The 14753-nt window shown below is 37.7% G+C and overlaps 1 protein-coding gene across 2 annotated transcripts in view; it reads right to left on the bottom strand.

The window, feature by feature from the left end:
• IQCM (IQ motif containing M) overlaps positions 1-12132 on the bottom strand; it is a 472445-nt gene extending 460313 nt beyond the window's left edge. Inside the window, exons 1-3 of one of the 2 annotated variants that reach the window (XM_088827822.1) lie at positions 12060-12132; positions 3418-3500; positions 734-1001 (exon numbers count right to left, since the gene is read on the bottom strand). In XM_088827822.1, coding sequence (XP_088683948.1) covers positions 734-1001; positions 3418-3500; positions 12060-12093 — 385 coding nt within the window. In that variant the 5' untranslated portion in view covers positions 12094-12132. The remainder of the gene's footprint in view (positions 1-733; positions 1002-3417; positions 3501-12059) is intronic. The other variant, XM_088827821.1, reaches the window with a different exon arrangement.
• Between the last annotated feature and the right edge of the window lie 2621 nt (positions 12133-14753).

The raw sequence follows: 14753 nt of genomic DNA, 5'->3' as shown, positions 1-14753 counted from the left end.
CATTGTCAGAATGCATATAAGAAATTACCCAAGTATTTGTCCCCACCACTACTCTCTGAGCCTTTTAAGCTTTGAGTTTCCAACTCCTAACACACTGCCTGACACAGGGCAAGCACTCATTGAGTGAAAAAAATTCAAATGAATGAATAACATAGTAACCAATAACAAAAGAGGGAAATGTAGATGAAGTTATGAAAGTTTATAACTAGAAATGTATTTTGAGAGGTCATTTATTCTGGCCAGGAAAACATATTAGTCTCAGAAAACAGTATTACCCTGCTTAAATAGACCTCCAGGTTCCACTTTACCGAAATCCTGATAAAGAAGAAACCTTTACTACAATAGGTCCTAAAGGAAACTCTATACCTCCCCCAAATCTTTCACAGTCTTGGGGTAACATCCTCATGAACAGCTCACCTACCCTAGCTACCCCACTCAACAACAGACCCCAGAGTCATGAGCCTCTGCCTGCTCTAGGAACTGTGTCTCCTGGAAGAAGTGGCCAACCCCTTCTGTTCCTCTGCATTCCTCTTCCCACAAGGATGCCTTCTTTTCTCCTTCTGCTGGCTCCCAGAGGTTAGCAGGTCTTCCAATCATGCCTCCCTACCTTTCACCACTAGCATTTAAAAGGTGGGGTTTTGTTTAAACGTAGAAATTTCATTACAAGCACACCAGGAGCAAATAATTCTGTCTGATGCCTTGCTGAACTTCTTTGCTCCACCAAAAAACTTACCTTTCACAATTAGATCTATAGGCTCCTTGTGTTTCTTTTTTATATTAAAAATGTGTGGTTCATTCAAAGCAGTCCATTGTGGAGGCTTCTCAGAAGGTCCACTTTTGGAATGGTCCTTGGGAAAACAAATCCTTTTGTATGCTGCCTGAAGTTCTTGGACCGCAACGAGTGTTTCCTTTTTTTTGATCTCCAAAGGTATGAATTTGGTAGATTTTGGTCTCTGATGTTTATTTCTGAAGACATTTATAGAAGTACCTGGAACTTTATTCTATAAACAAAAATAAATTTAATTAAATTTAACTGTATAAAACTGGGCAATAAATTTCGTAATAAATTAATAAAATGATATCCACTAAATATATTTTACAAAGTACTTTACTGTATAAGACATTTGCTTAAAGCACATGACAATACTCAGATAAAGTAGATGTTATCTTTCATAGTTCTCTAAAAGCCCTTAACAAGCATAAGTGTTATATTCAATTTAAAATATATATATAAATTTTTAAATAGTGATGCTTTCCTCAAATGTGATATTTTCTAATACAGCTTTAAAGTCAATTTTAAAATAGAAGTTTTCAAATAGACAAATAAGAATTCATTTTGAACCATCTTTGGAGAATCTTCAAATGTCAAAAAAAAAAAGGTAGCATTCTCAAAACTCTCTGTTGAATCAGAAAACTGCTTACACATGGACATAGGTTCTTAAGGAAAGCATATTACTAATCGGATATGTATTTTAGATCCTTACAATCACTTAATTGCTTACTAATTTTGACTACCTTGAGCAATAGAAAATAATATAGTCCCAGGTCTCTGATAGGCAGTTATCCAAACAATTATAATTGTTCTAGTCTAGTAATTCTCTAGACCAAAGATAGAGCTACGGCTCTTCTACTCCCGACAAGAACATGTTCAGACAAAGTAAACAGATGCCAACTCAAAATGCCAATAAGGAGGTTTCAGTACACTGGTATTACATTTTACCAAGCAACCAAAGGTAGGATATTGTCCTGTTATTATTAGATAAAATTCTAAAAGTAGGTGAAGGTTCTAAGGCACAGCTATCTAACTCTGAAGAATGTAAACTTTTCATCTCATATGCCTACCACTGAAATCCATACAATTAATAAGTACTTCTAATTGATTAGATAGAGGCAAAAATTAGTAAGCAATGGTAACAATGTTGATTACAAGATTAAAACCACCTATGGCCAGTCTCAGCCTACAGGACCATTCAAAACAAGTACATGTAAAAACTGTAACCCTTCATGTACTGGCGATTTTAAATGATGCTTCAATGAACATTAGGGGTGTATGTATCTTTTGGAATTATGGTTTTCTCAGGGTATATGCTCTGTAGTGGAGTTGCTGAGTCATATGGTAGCAACCTAAATGTCCATCAACAGATGAATGGATAAAGATGTGATATGTATATACAATGGAATATTACTTAGTCATAAAAGGAACAATATTGGGTCATTTATAGAGACATGGATGGAACTAGAATCTGTCATACAGAGAAAAGTTAAGTCAGAAAGAGAAAAACAAATATAACACATTAATGTGTAAATGTGTAATCCAAGGAAATGGTACAGATGAGTGTATTTTCAAGACAGGAATAACCCAGAAGTACAGAACGGATAGGTGGACACAGAGTAGATGAGGAGGAATAAGTTGCACTGCCATGTGTAAAACAGATAGATAGTCGGAACGTGCTCGACAGCACAGGGGGCTCAGCTTGGTGCTCTGTGGTGACCAAAGGTGGGGACAGGATGGGAGAAGTTCAGGAAGGAGGGGATATATGTATACATACAGCTGATTCTCTTTATCAAACAGCAGAAACACAATTTTTTAAAAAATATAATCCTCTTCCCCTCAACAGGAAACATGGAAAAAGTTAAAATCTTTATTTAAAACTATGGGGTTTTTTTCTTTAAAAAAATATTCAAAAGAGAGAACAGTGTGGCACACAGTAAGCTATCCTAGATCTCCTTCTCTCGCCTGTCCCCCCAAAGGGCCATTTGTCACAGCAGCCGCTGCTCCCCAAAGTTCCCATCTCCTCTCTGGGTACTCTCCTCCAAAATGTCATCCCGTATCCTTTTCTCCTATCTCTTTGCCACCACTTTCCCTTTCATTCCTCCCCACCAGTCTATGCCATTAAGCAATTACTTAGCGAGCCAGGCACAAGACTCGCTGCTAGGGATGCAACATTCACAAAAGACAGCTACTGCCCTCAAGGAACAATCAGACTGGTACACAGTCCTAATACAAAGTGATGTGGAAAAAGATACAGGTAAGTATGTCATGCTGGCGGTGTAGGAGGGACACATCTCACAGTGTGTTTTCTAGTTTAGCTTCACCTAACAGTGTTTAAAGAGGGATCTTTACTTGAGATATTTAATCCAAAAACTTCCATTGTAATTCAACAACAGAAAACATTAAAAATTAAGTTAAATGTACAAACTGAATATATATGTAATTAAATAACCTGTAGACCTGAAAAATCTTTTATTTTTAAATGTAATCTGAAATCAATTTTTATACCTAGTAAGGATTTCATTTTCTCTTCTGTTCAAAATATATTAGGGTTCATGCAATCATTTAGAACAATTGTTGTAGTATACAAAAATTGTTATTGATTTCCTGAAAACTACGATGTTAGTTAAATTCAAAACACTAACCTCATTTATTTTCTTATAATGTTGAGCAATGAGAGTTTTTGCTTCTTGAAAAAAATCTTGCTTGGGAATCTCTAATATAGAACCTGAAATAGAAACAGAGAAACAGTTTACTTCTTTTAATGTAATTAATGTACTTTCTTAACCAACAACAGCAAAACTATGAAACTGAAATTTAGAAAGTTATGAATCTTGCAGGATATTATAAAATGTGAATTATATAAGCGGATGTTATAAGAGAATGCAAAAAACGTTAACATAATGTTCCTTCAATGTAATATTTTACTTAAATTAGCTTACAATGATCAGAATGTTAGATTATCCTAAGTCCAGGGAGACCAAAGAAAGCACACAGAATTGAAATCTCCTTTAGCTCTGAAAATTTTTAAATATAGAAGACACAAACGATTTGAACACAAAAGTTATTAGTTTCTATATCTGATGACTAATTAATATGACTATACATTTCTTCAAGAGTATTTACCTTATAACTTGATAACATTATAACTAAAAAATGAAACTCAAAAGTTTAAGTTAATTTAGTAGAAATAGCACTGAAATAAAAAATACATGTACCTTCAAGTCATTATAATGATAACTATTTTCCTAAGATTCTTATTCATTTTATCGAGCTATGTATAGAATTCTATAGCATATACATAAAATATATCATCTTAACTTAGTCTTGTCTAAGATTTCCTCCTTATAAATTTCCTTTACTGTTAGCTGATTTTGATGTTTATAAGTGTTTCTTGGCTTTCTTCTTACCCTGGACACAGCAAAACTTCACTATATTACTTATCAAATCCGCTTTTCAGTCTGGCCAGTATGCTCCCCATTTCTTTAACTAGACCTCCTTTAAGTAACCTTAGGTTCAAGATTTTCTCTCTTCTTTTCACCTACTCAAATTTTTAGCATTTAGAGACTCTATCTTCATGAAGATTAAAATCATAATAAGATACTATCTTAGTCTGTGTGGGCTGATACAACAAAGTATCAGAGACTGGATAGCTTGTAAACAACAGAAATTTATTTCTCTCCATTATGGAGACTGGAAGTCCAAGATCAGGATTGGCAGCAGGGTCAGGGAAGGGCCCTCTTCCCGGTCAAAGACATCTACTTGTATCCTTACATGGTGGAAGGGAGTAGGAAGGTCTCCAGGGCCTCTTTTATATAAGCACTCGTCATGACCTAATCACCTCCTACCAAAGACCTCAACCCCTAATATCATCATCACATTGTGCATTAGGATTTCAACATATGAATTTTAGGGGGAACACAAACATTGAGACCACAGCAGATACCACATGCTCACCAGTACGGCTAAAATTAAAAAGACTGGTAACAGTCAATGTTGGTGAGGCAGTGGACCTACTGGAACCTCATGTGTCATCAGTGGAAATATAAAATAGGATAAATAGTATGAAAAAGCTATGGCAATTTCTTATATAAACCTAATATACACCTTCCCTGAGACTGAGCGATCCCACTCATAGGGATTTTCCAAAAAGAATGAAACATACATTTACAAAAGACTTGTACAAGAATGCTCACAGCAGCTATATTCATAATAGACTCAAATTGGAAACAGCCAGATGGGGATCAACAAGAGAACATCAGACAAACTGGTATATCATACAGTGAAATACTACTAAGCAACAAAAAAGGATCAAACTACTGACATAAATCACAACATGAATGAATCTCAAAATCATTGTGTTATATAAGCAAAAACATTATGTCAAAAAAGCAAACACTATATGGTTCTATTTAAATAAAGTTCTAGTGGAAATATAGCTAATATATAGGAGAAAAACCCAGAACAGTGATCTCCAAGACTCACTGAGAAGGGATATGAAGGAAATTTCCAGGGAGATGACAATGTTCTATATCTTGATACACAGTAGATTACACAGGTACATTATCATAACTCAGTGAATATATATTAAGATCTCTGCTTTTCATTGTTGTACATTTTACAATAAAAGACAACTATTTAAAAATATTGAATTCTGACTAAGGCTATGTATGTTGCTTGATGGATACATATGTGATAAATCAAATAACGTAAAATATGAATGGTGAGCACTAGATTGTAGGCCTATGGGTATTGATTTAAAATTCTTTCAAGCTTGCTATATGTTTGAAAATTTCATAACGAAACATTGGAGTAAACTCTATTCCTTCACAAAATTTCCCATTGTTTTTCACCATGCAGACTCATGGGCCACTGGCCACTGTTACTTTGGGGCAGTGATATCCTGAGGAGGGAGATCCAAGCAGTGAACGGCTAGACTCTTAACCCACCTAAACAGTGCTGGGTTAGGACAGAAAGCCTCTACTAAGATACCCCATCACTGGGACGAGGCTGTCACTCTGCAGTTATTCCAGAAACCGCACCTCCCCTTGCTCCCTGTCTTCTCCCCTCCTTCTTCCCTTACCCATGGAAAGTATGTAAAGTCATCACCAAATTCAAATCTCCCTGTGCTCCCACATTTGCCACTGTATCTGCTCACATTCAGGGCTGCCTACATATTTCTAAGGACAACGATTGATGGATTTTCTTCTTCTTTGCAAAAGTAGTTGTCAAGACTTCATGCACACACTTGTGAAGAAGTGGACATACTCTTCGAATAAACTGGAACACAAAGTCACATGTAAATCAAAAAATGGTTCATATAAATGTCACCATTCAAAGTCATAGGATGCACTGCCCTCACATAGAAGAGATAGGAGTTAAGGAACTAAAATTGTCTCTTACACCAAGTTTCAACTGAAATCTATTTTGAAGAGGCTTCTAACCAGATCACTTAGATCACAGTCAAAGGCAGTGATCTATTCCAAGGTGTGACTCCACGAACTGTCCTCTTTTTTTTCTCCTCTCAAGACAACCTTTCCTCCTTTAATTTCCTTCCTCTAACTAATCAAAACTCCTCTACAACTACTTATAATTACAATGTTGTCATGTGTCATACATGACAAACAATATTCATTTATTAATGTGTAAAATGATTAAGTCATTAGTTTTTGGTGAAAATGTATATTCATAAAAGCCATTGCATTTTCATTCCACATAAGACCTTAGAGATGATCTCATCTTCAATTTCAGGGAAAGCTCTGAGGCCAAACGCAGGGAGGCCAAACGCCTTCTAAAGTCAGTCATGCTGGAATCCCACAAGGTGCAGGTCTCCAGAACTGCTTGCTGTTTTTTGGTTTTGGGTTTTGTTTTGTTTTTTTAAGACCTCTGCTACTTTTCCTAATCATCACACAGTCCTCGTGAGTTATGGAGACTCCTTTGAGGTATGGCTGGTCACCCTAGTGGAGTACTCACATTTCATTAACCTTTTCTGCTAAAACTGAGTATATACATCTACCCAAAATTGATACGTTGAAACTTAATGCCCAGTGTGATAGTATTAGGAGGTGGGGCTTTGGATAAGTGATTAGGACATGAGAGTGGAGCCTCATGACTGAGATTAGTGCCCTTATAAAAGAGACCCGAAGAGCTAGATAGCCTGCTTCCACCATGTGTTATGGTGAGAAGACAGCATTAATGAGGGGGCAGGCCTTCACCAAACCTCAGATCTGCTGATGCCATGATTGTGGACTTCCCACCCTCCAGAACCATGAGAAATAAACTTATATTATTTATAAACCACCCACATTATGATATTTTGCCATGGCATCCTGAACAGATTAAGACACTTTCATTTCAAGCCAGCAATCATTTTGCCCCTCTTGTAATGTGCTGAGAGAGCCATTCTGTTTTCCCTTTCATGAATAAAATTTAGCCTTTGACAGAGGAGCTTAAATTCCCAAGGCAGCATTTTCCTTCTCATTGGACTCTCTGTTGACCATTGTGTTCAGTATTCACCATCAGAACAAGGCCTGGGATCTTCCTAAAGGGGCAGAGAAAGGCAGCCACCTCCAGACGAGAATGACTTCACACAGATCTAGAGATCATCCTCCCGAAGATACTGGCACCTTGACTCCAAGTGAGCAGTCCTGGGCCCTCACTGTCATCTAAGGTCCTGAGGCAGCTGTTATGACCTTCTCACATTACTAAAAAGTAGCCTTTGAACCAAAGAGTTAAATATTGAAGGCATCACAAGACAAGTCATAGCTCAAGGCCTCAGAAAAGGCAAAGATAGTGTGCTTTATTTTTATAATATCCAAGGATAAGTATATGTTCAACAAATGAATCTAAAATTGCAAGAAATTAAACAACTTTGATGTTAAGAATTCATCCAGTTAATAATCTTTGAGGCTTTTGTTTCTTTTTTCACAATGGGATAAGTATGTAAGTATGCAACTTTTATATATTCAAGTGCTCATTATAATTTCAATTATTAAAAGGGAGCTGTCAAGGTCTCCTCCCTCTCTGCTAAAAAAAAAAGTCTGTCATTAAAGCTCTACTTGCAAATACATATCCACAGCATATAAAATGATTTTTAAGAGCTCTCATTCCTGCATTGTACCATTTTGCTCTGGATTTCAATTTGTTCATGAACTATATTTTACTGTCCTTAAACCTTCATTTTCTCATTTGTAAAATAGAGATAATAATAATAATACATTTTGCACAGAATTGTTTTGAAGATTACATTGGACTGGGTTACAAAGCATTTAGCACAGGGCCTGCCACATAATAAACTTTCAAATGTGACCAATTATTATTACTGTAGTTATAGTTGTATCATTTACTATCAATGGGCTAAATTTAACCCAATAGTGTTTATATAATTAATTTCATTAATCAATCCTCATTACTTCAATAACACAAAGATAAATTTCAACTTTCTAAATTAATTTGAAAAAATCTGGTTTTATTATAGTTCTTTTTATTCAAAACTAATTCATGAATATGTTTGCAAATAATGAAATCTCTTCATACTTCGGTTTCAAGTTACTAAATCCCCAAAATGCAATAAAAAGTAATTATAAGTAATAATAAATATTTTATGATAAAGTTCATGAAGAGGTTGAAATAGTCATATTAAACTGATCTAAAACATGAGTGTAAATATTAATATCACCATAAAGAAAGAAAATGAATCTCTAATGCCAAGTGATTTCACTAAACTATTTTCTTACACTTATTTTATTTTTTTTAAACTCACTCTTCATATATCACCAATTTGATGCTATTGTGATTAATAATTCATAGAACTTCAGATTTCTCTCAATGCTTTATAGAATCTATATAGTCGCTCTAGTTAATATGAAGTGAAGACACGGGAAGAAGATCTAATTACGGAAACTATGACAGGGAATGAGCCACTGGCCATCTCTTGATTGTAATCATAAGCAAGTCTTTCCTGTATCCAGAAAGACCTGGGGACTAACAAGCATGTGTTTCTTATAATCATAACAAAATAACTGCCCTTAATCACAGGATTCCCCTTTTTTTCTACAAACAGGCTGTATTCTTCAGAGACCTCACAATGACGTTGCCTGCACAAAGATGTATGGCCATAAGCTTAAGGACCCCCGTGCTGGTGTAGTCAGAGTCAGTGTCTGAACACCTGTGCTTGATTTCACAGGTGTTAAAAAAGCAAGAAAGAAGCAAAGAAAGAAGGGTGAGTGCCAAAGAATTGATGCTTTCAAACTGTGGTGCTGGTGAAGACTCTTGAGAATCTTTCAAGGGACAGCAAGATCAAACCAGTCAATCCTAAAGGAAATCAACCTTGAATATTCATTGGAAGGACTGGTGCTGAAGCTCCACCTGATGCAAAGAGCTGACTCATTGGAAAAGACCCTGATGCTGGGAAAGACTGAGGGCAGGAGAAGAAGAGGGTGACAGAAGATGAGGTGGTTGGATGGCATCACCGACTGAATGGTCATGAGTTTGAGCGAGCTCTGGGAGATGATGAAGGACAGGGAGGCCTGGCGTGCTGCAGACTATGGGGTCACAAAGACTCAGACACGACTGAGCAACTGAACAAAAAAAAGCACTAACTCACATTCAATGATGGAGAAGGAAATGGCAACCCAGTCCAGTATTCTTGCCTGGAGAATCCATGGAAAGAGGAGCCTGGAGCGCTACAGTCTTTAGGCTCCCAAAGAGTTGGACATGACTGAAGCAACTTAGCACACATAGTCAATGAGACTCAGTTCAGTGTATATTTTCTAAGCATCTACTAAGTCCTAGGTGCTGTTTTGGTGCTAAACGCATTGAAACAAATTAGACAACTTAGTATACCAGCCTTCCAGGGGCTTAGAGCCTAACACCAGAAAAATTGAAAATGAGAATCATGACATTTAGTATCATACTGTCACGGAAGCCAACATACATCACTAACACCTGCTATTGCCAGTTCACTCAGTATGAATTTCCCTGTAAAGATATAAGGCTTTTCACATTGTATTGTTAGAGGTAAGATTTAAAACAGGAAATATCCCAAGAGAAATAACATAATGAATCAAATCCAGACTCAGGCAGCAGCTTTAAAGTTGTGCTTCATCAATTTCACTGCCTTGGGGGTTCCTCTTTACTCAGAGCAGCTTAGACTTTATCTGTTTTACATATCTGAGCTCTTCCTAAGTTTTATTTTGTAGGAAAAAATTCCTTGGCTAAAAATAACAAACACACAGCAAACAATTACAAAACAAACAAAGGGCTGGGGGACCAGAGAAACTTAGGAGGAGAGGGAGAGGGAAGCTAGAACTAAGAGCCTTTAACTTGCTCTTACGCAGAGCTGTAGAAACTAGAAAGTGAAGAAATGCCCTGAGAGACACCTCCGATAAAATAGCTTACATTCAATTCCATGACTTTTAAGTGAAGAAAACAAAATTTATTTCTAATTTCTTTTGAGAAAGAATCTTAAAACCAAGCAAAATCTAAATTTCAAGTGGCATATGGCTTTTCATCACCTAAAATCTACATTCAACAATTTTTTCCACAACCATATTGCATTAAGACTCAACTTTTCGATTTTAACTTAAAGGCATTCTGTTGTCTCTTATAGATACAAGGTTACTCACTTCCCCAATTATATTCTCCTTAAGCAAAGTGTCTTATTCTCTTTGCAACAATAAATGATTAATAACTTTCTTATGTACCTCAGGGAGACTTTACAATTTACTCCCCCCCAAAAAAATCACTACAGTAGTACTTCTTAGACTGGGGTTAGGTTGCTAAGAAGATGTAGGGGAATTCCAAGCTCATAGAAACAAGACTTCAAGTCTAATTTAACTAATTACAGGCATGATCCAAAGACAAAATGAAACTCAAGAACATTCCTCCCCCACTTCCTGGATAGTCTTCCTTTTCTACCCTTTTCATCTTGAAAAATGTGCTGTATTATCCAAATAGGAAGAGAGTTAAAGTGATTCACACTGCACTCTATATTTGTAATCCTGGACAGATGTCAGCTGGCCTGTATCACAGACTGCCTGGGTCACAGGAGCCGAGTGAAGTTAATAACAAAACAGAAAATCTTAATCATCCCAGCTCTATGTTCGGCACCAAACGTTTCTCAACCAGGCCACATAAACCTAAATTTAAGGTTACTTGAAATGTTGCCAAGTCCAGTGGTGGTTTAGTGGCTAAGTGTCCGACTCTTGAGACCCCATGGACTGTAGCCCGCCAGGCTCCTCTGTCCATTGGAATTTTAGGTAAGAATACTGGAGTTTGTTGGATTTCCTTCTCCAGGGATCCTCCTGACCCAGGTATTGAACCCAGGTCTCCTGCATTGCAGGTAGATTCTTTACCAACTGAGCTACCAAGGAAGCCAAATCTACAGCAGCTCTAAATAGAGTATATTGTGTACCTCATTTCTAATTTAAAATTTTTGAGTAGTCACATTTTCAAAAGTGAAGAGATGAAATTAATTTTAATAACATATAATAACTGTTATAGGACATTTTAAATAAAACATATACTGCTGCTGCTGCTGCTGCTAAGTCACTTCAGTCGTGTCCGACTCTGTGTGACCCCATAGACGGAAGCCCACCAGGCTGCTCCGTCCCTGGGATTCTCCAGGCAAGAACACTGGAGTGGGTTGCCATTTCCTTCTCCAATGTGTGAAAGTGAAGTCGCTTAGTCGTGTCCGACTCCTAGCGACCCCATGGACTGCAGCCCATCAGACTCCTCCATCCATGGGATTCTCCAACATATACAAATACTATCATTTCAACATTAATCAATATTAAAAATTAAAAAAATATTTTACATTCCTTTTCTTGTTCTGTCTTTAAAATCCTGTAAGTATGTTGCACTTACATACATCTCAATTCAGATGCCAAATTTATATCAGAAATACTTTATTTATAAAATGTCCACTTAAAAACATAGACTCACATGCCCAACCACGTTGCTCTAAACGTGTTTAAAAGTGTTCCGATAACTGAATTATCAGGTTTTATATTGAAAGTAAAATGAATTAAAATTAAATACTCAGTAACTTACTTTCACTAGCCACATTTCAAGCAGTTAATAGCCATACATGACTACTGAAGACCGCATCAGACAGTATATTCAGTTAAGAGTTGCTCTGCATCTCTCAAAAGCTGGTTATATTTAAATAAAGGTAATGAGATGGACTCTTACAGGTTTGCCAATAAAGTTAGCACTCTGAGAGTTCATAACTAATAGAGTTGTTATGCACCGGTCGCTGAGTTATGAGGCAAGTACTGATACTCACGTCCTGCTTTGTCAGGTGCAGCTTCTGCAGCCATGGTGGGAAGCTAGGGGGCCCTTCTCTTTTGAAGGTGAGCCTCCAATCCCTAAACACAATGACATAAAGTAACTCAGTGATGATGAATACTTATTTTTAGCTATTTCTTGTATTCATTTATGAACAGGATGAATAAATAAAATTTTTAACACATCACTCCCCTACTCAATACCTTCCCTTCCCAAAGACAATAATAAAACACGTAGCACTGGGTAGGGCTCTGGATTTTATCAAGTGCTTGTATACATATTTCCTCACTGGTTCCAAACAAACACAGAACTCTTGTCCCACTGGCAACTGGAGTTCAGAGAAGTGAAATACCTTGTCACTGAAAAGTTACTCAGTGGTAGTATAGAACTCAAAGTCAGATCTTTGGGCCCAAGTTCTTATGTAGGCCCACCTGATTTCTCGCAATTTTCAAATTAATATCAAGATAATACTTGGCATATACCTTACACATGCTCTCCTTGAGCTGACACACTTGAGCTGAGGTTTATGCTAGTTTTCCACTCAAAATGTCCTGTTCTCACATCTATGTTTATATATAGCCTACCCATTCTTAAAGCATAGATTCGAATCCTATCTCCAGCCTCTAATGATCTGTTCCTCCCTCAAACTCAGTAGTTAACGTTGTCCATGCCTCTCAGTTGAAATGTATCATAGGCTTCTGTGTAAGGAGCTAAAAAGTCAGAGTAATAGATGTAAATAAAGTCCATAAATAGGTATAAATTAGACTCCTACTGCCTTGCACCAAACTATACTTTATACAAAGTGACTCAACCCAAGATGACAATTGCCTGGAAAGATGGTAGTGTTGTTTGGTCACTCAGTCGTGTCTGACTCATTGCAACCCCACAGACTGTAGCCCACCAGTCTCCTCTGTCCTGGGATTTCCTAGGCAAGAACACTGAAGTGGGCTGTCATTTACTTCTCCAGGGGATCCTCGCGACCCAGGGATGGAACCCATGTTTCCTGCAATGGCAAGTGGACTCTTTACCACTGAGCCACAGAGTGGGGCCTAAGCATCTGTATTTTTTAACATTTCCCGGAAGACTGAAATGTTCAGGTGGAGGAGTGAACCCCTGCCTTGTTCCTTGAACTTCATGGTTGCAAGCTCAGTGCATCACATTCTGGATGCTCAATGAAGGGCTGATTAATGGGGTGACTGATCTGAGCTATTCTCCTTACATTTGAAATTGTCCTTTCCTTCCAAAGGATTTCCCTGGTGACTGAGATGGTAAAGAATCTGCCTACAATGCAGGAGAGCTGGGTTCAATCCCTGGATCGGGAAGAAGCCCTGGAGAAGGAAATGGCAACCCACTCCAGTATTCTTATCTGGAAAATCCCATGGATTTTTCCCAGAGGAGTCTGGTGGGCTACAGTCCATGGGGTCTCAAAGAGTGGGACACAACTGAGTCACTAACACTTTCACTTCACTTCCAAAAGATTATCCAAGATGCATCACTGTTGCCCCTACAGCCAGAAAGTCAGTTCCACTAATGCACACTGCTTTGTTCTCACATGACTTTAGAATTAGAGTAGGCATATTAAATAGGAAATATTCCTGGAAAGGAAAAAATAGGAAGAGTAAATGCTTTATGGAACTCCATGGAGATGCTTGTTGCAAAACTCTAAGTGTAGTTGCTCAGGTAGCTGACTAGACCATCAAACTGCAGTGAAATATTCGAAATTTGTTAAATAATTGGGGGGGTTATTTGAGTAAATCTGTCAACCACCTTTACCATATGGTAGTCATGACTCTGTAGTCACATGCTCTTAGATAAAAGGCGACAACACTTTTCCTTTGTCTTCTACCCAGAGGGGAAAAACTACTGGAGTTACAGTTTTGAAATGACAAATCTGGAACACCCAAAAATGATTAATTCTCAAATATTCAGCCTTATATCACGGGCAAGAGCAAAGAATATGTACCTCATTTGCCTAGTTCTACAAATGACTGGGTTAAATTAAAATACTGCACCTCACTTGGCAATTAACAATCAGAGCTCATCCTCTGCTCTGGCTTAAGTACTGCCTTCTCTCCATCTAAATATAAGTTGAAAATAAAGGTGTTTCGCACTCCGTCATTTTCTTGTTTTAATCTCCATAGGAATGGACTCTTCTCCGAGGCAGTTGGCGCCTCCGCCTTAATTCAGTGTGCCAGCAGTGTCAGCCTGCATTAAGTTGGCTGGCAAGCAAGACGTCCCACTGTCCTCTTAATGCAGAAAACCAGCCAAGCATCCTAAGGGGTGCTGGCATGGTAATGCCCCACAAGAAAAGGTGATGGGGGATGGCTCTGAGACAGGAGCTAGGGGCAGAAGAAAGCCCTGGAGGATGGAACTGCTTAAAGATAAGCACATTGACACAGAATATCAGCAGAGAGCTCCCTCCCCACTGTAAGTTCCCGGCAGACAGTTATGAGATGCTGAGTCCAGCCTGATGCACTGATCAATTACAAAGTGCAGATTTAGTGTCTGAGTTGTGCAAGGAGCATCTTATCTATTTTGGAAGAAAAGACAAAAGCCTAAGTCAATTTTTTAAATAAAATGCAAACAACTGTATGTCAGATGTCATAAGAAAGTCTGTGAGCTTTGTGAAATAAGTGGGATAAACCCGTGGGGACCAGCAGTTCACATGAAGATGAGATCACTGAAGACGGAG

Source organism: Moschus berezovskii, chromosome 19 (assembly GCF_049115385.1).
Source record: "Moschus berezovskii isolate FMDL1 chromosome 19, NW_MosBer_1.0, whole genome shotgun sequence".
Taxonomy (NCBI): Eukaryota; Metazoa; Chordata; class Mammalia; order Artiodactyla; family Moschidae; genus Moschus; species Moschus berezovskii.
This window is presented reverse-complemented; position numbering and strand designations above follow the sequence as displayed.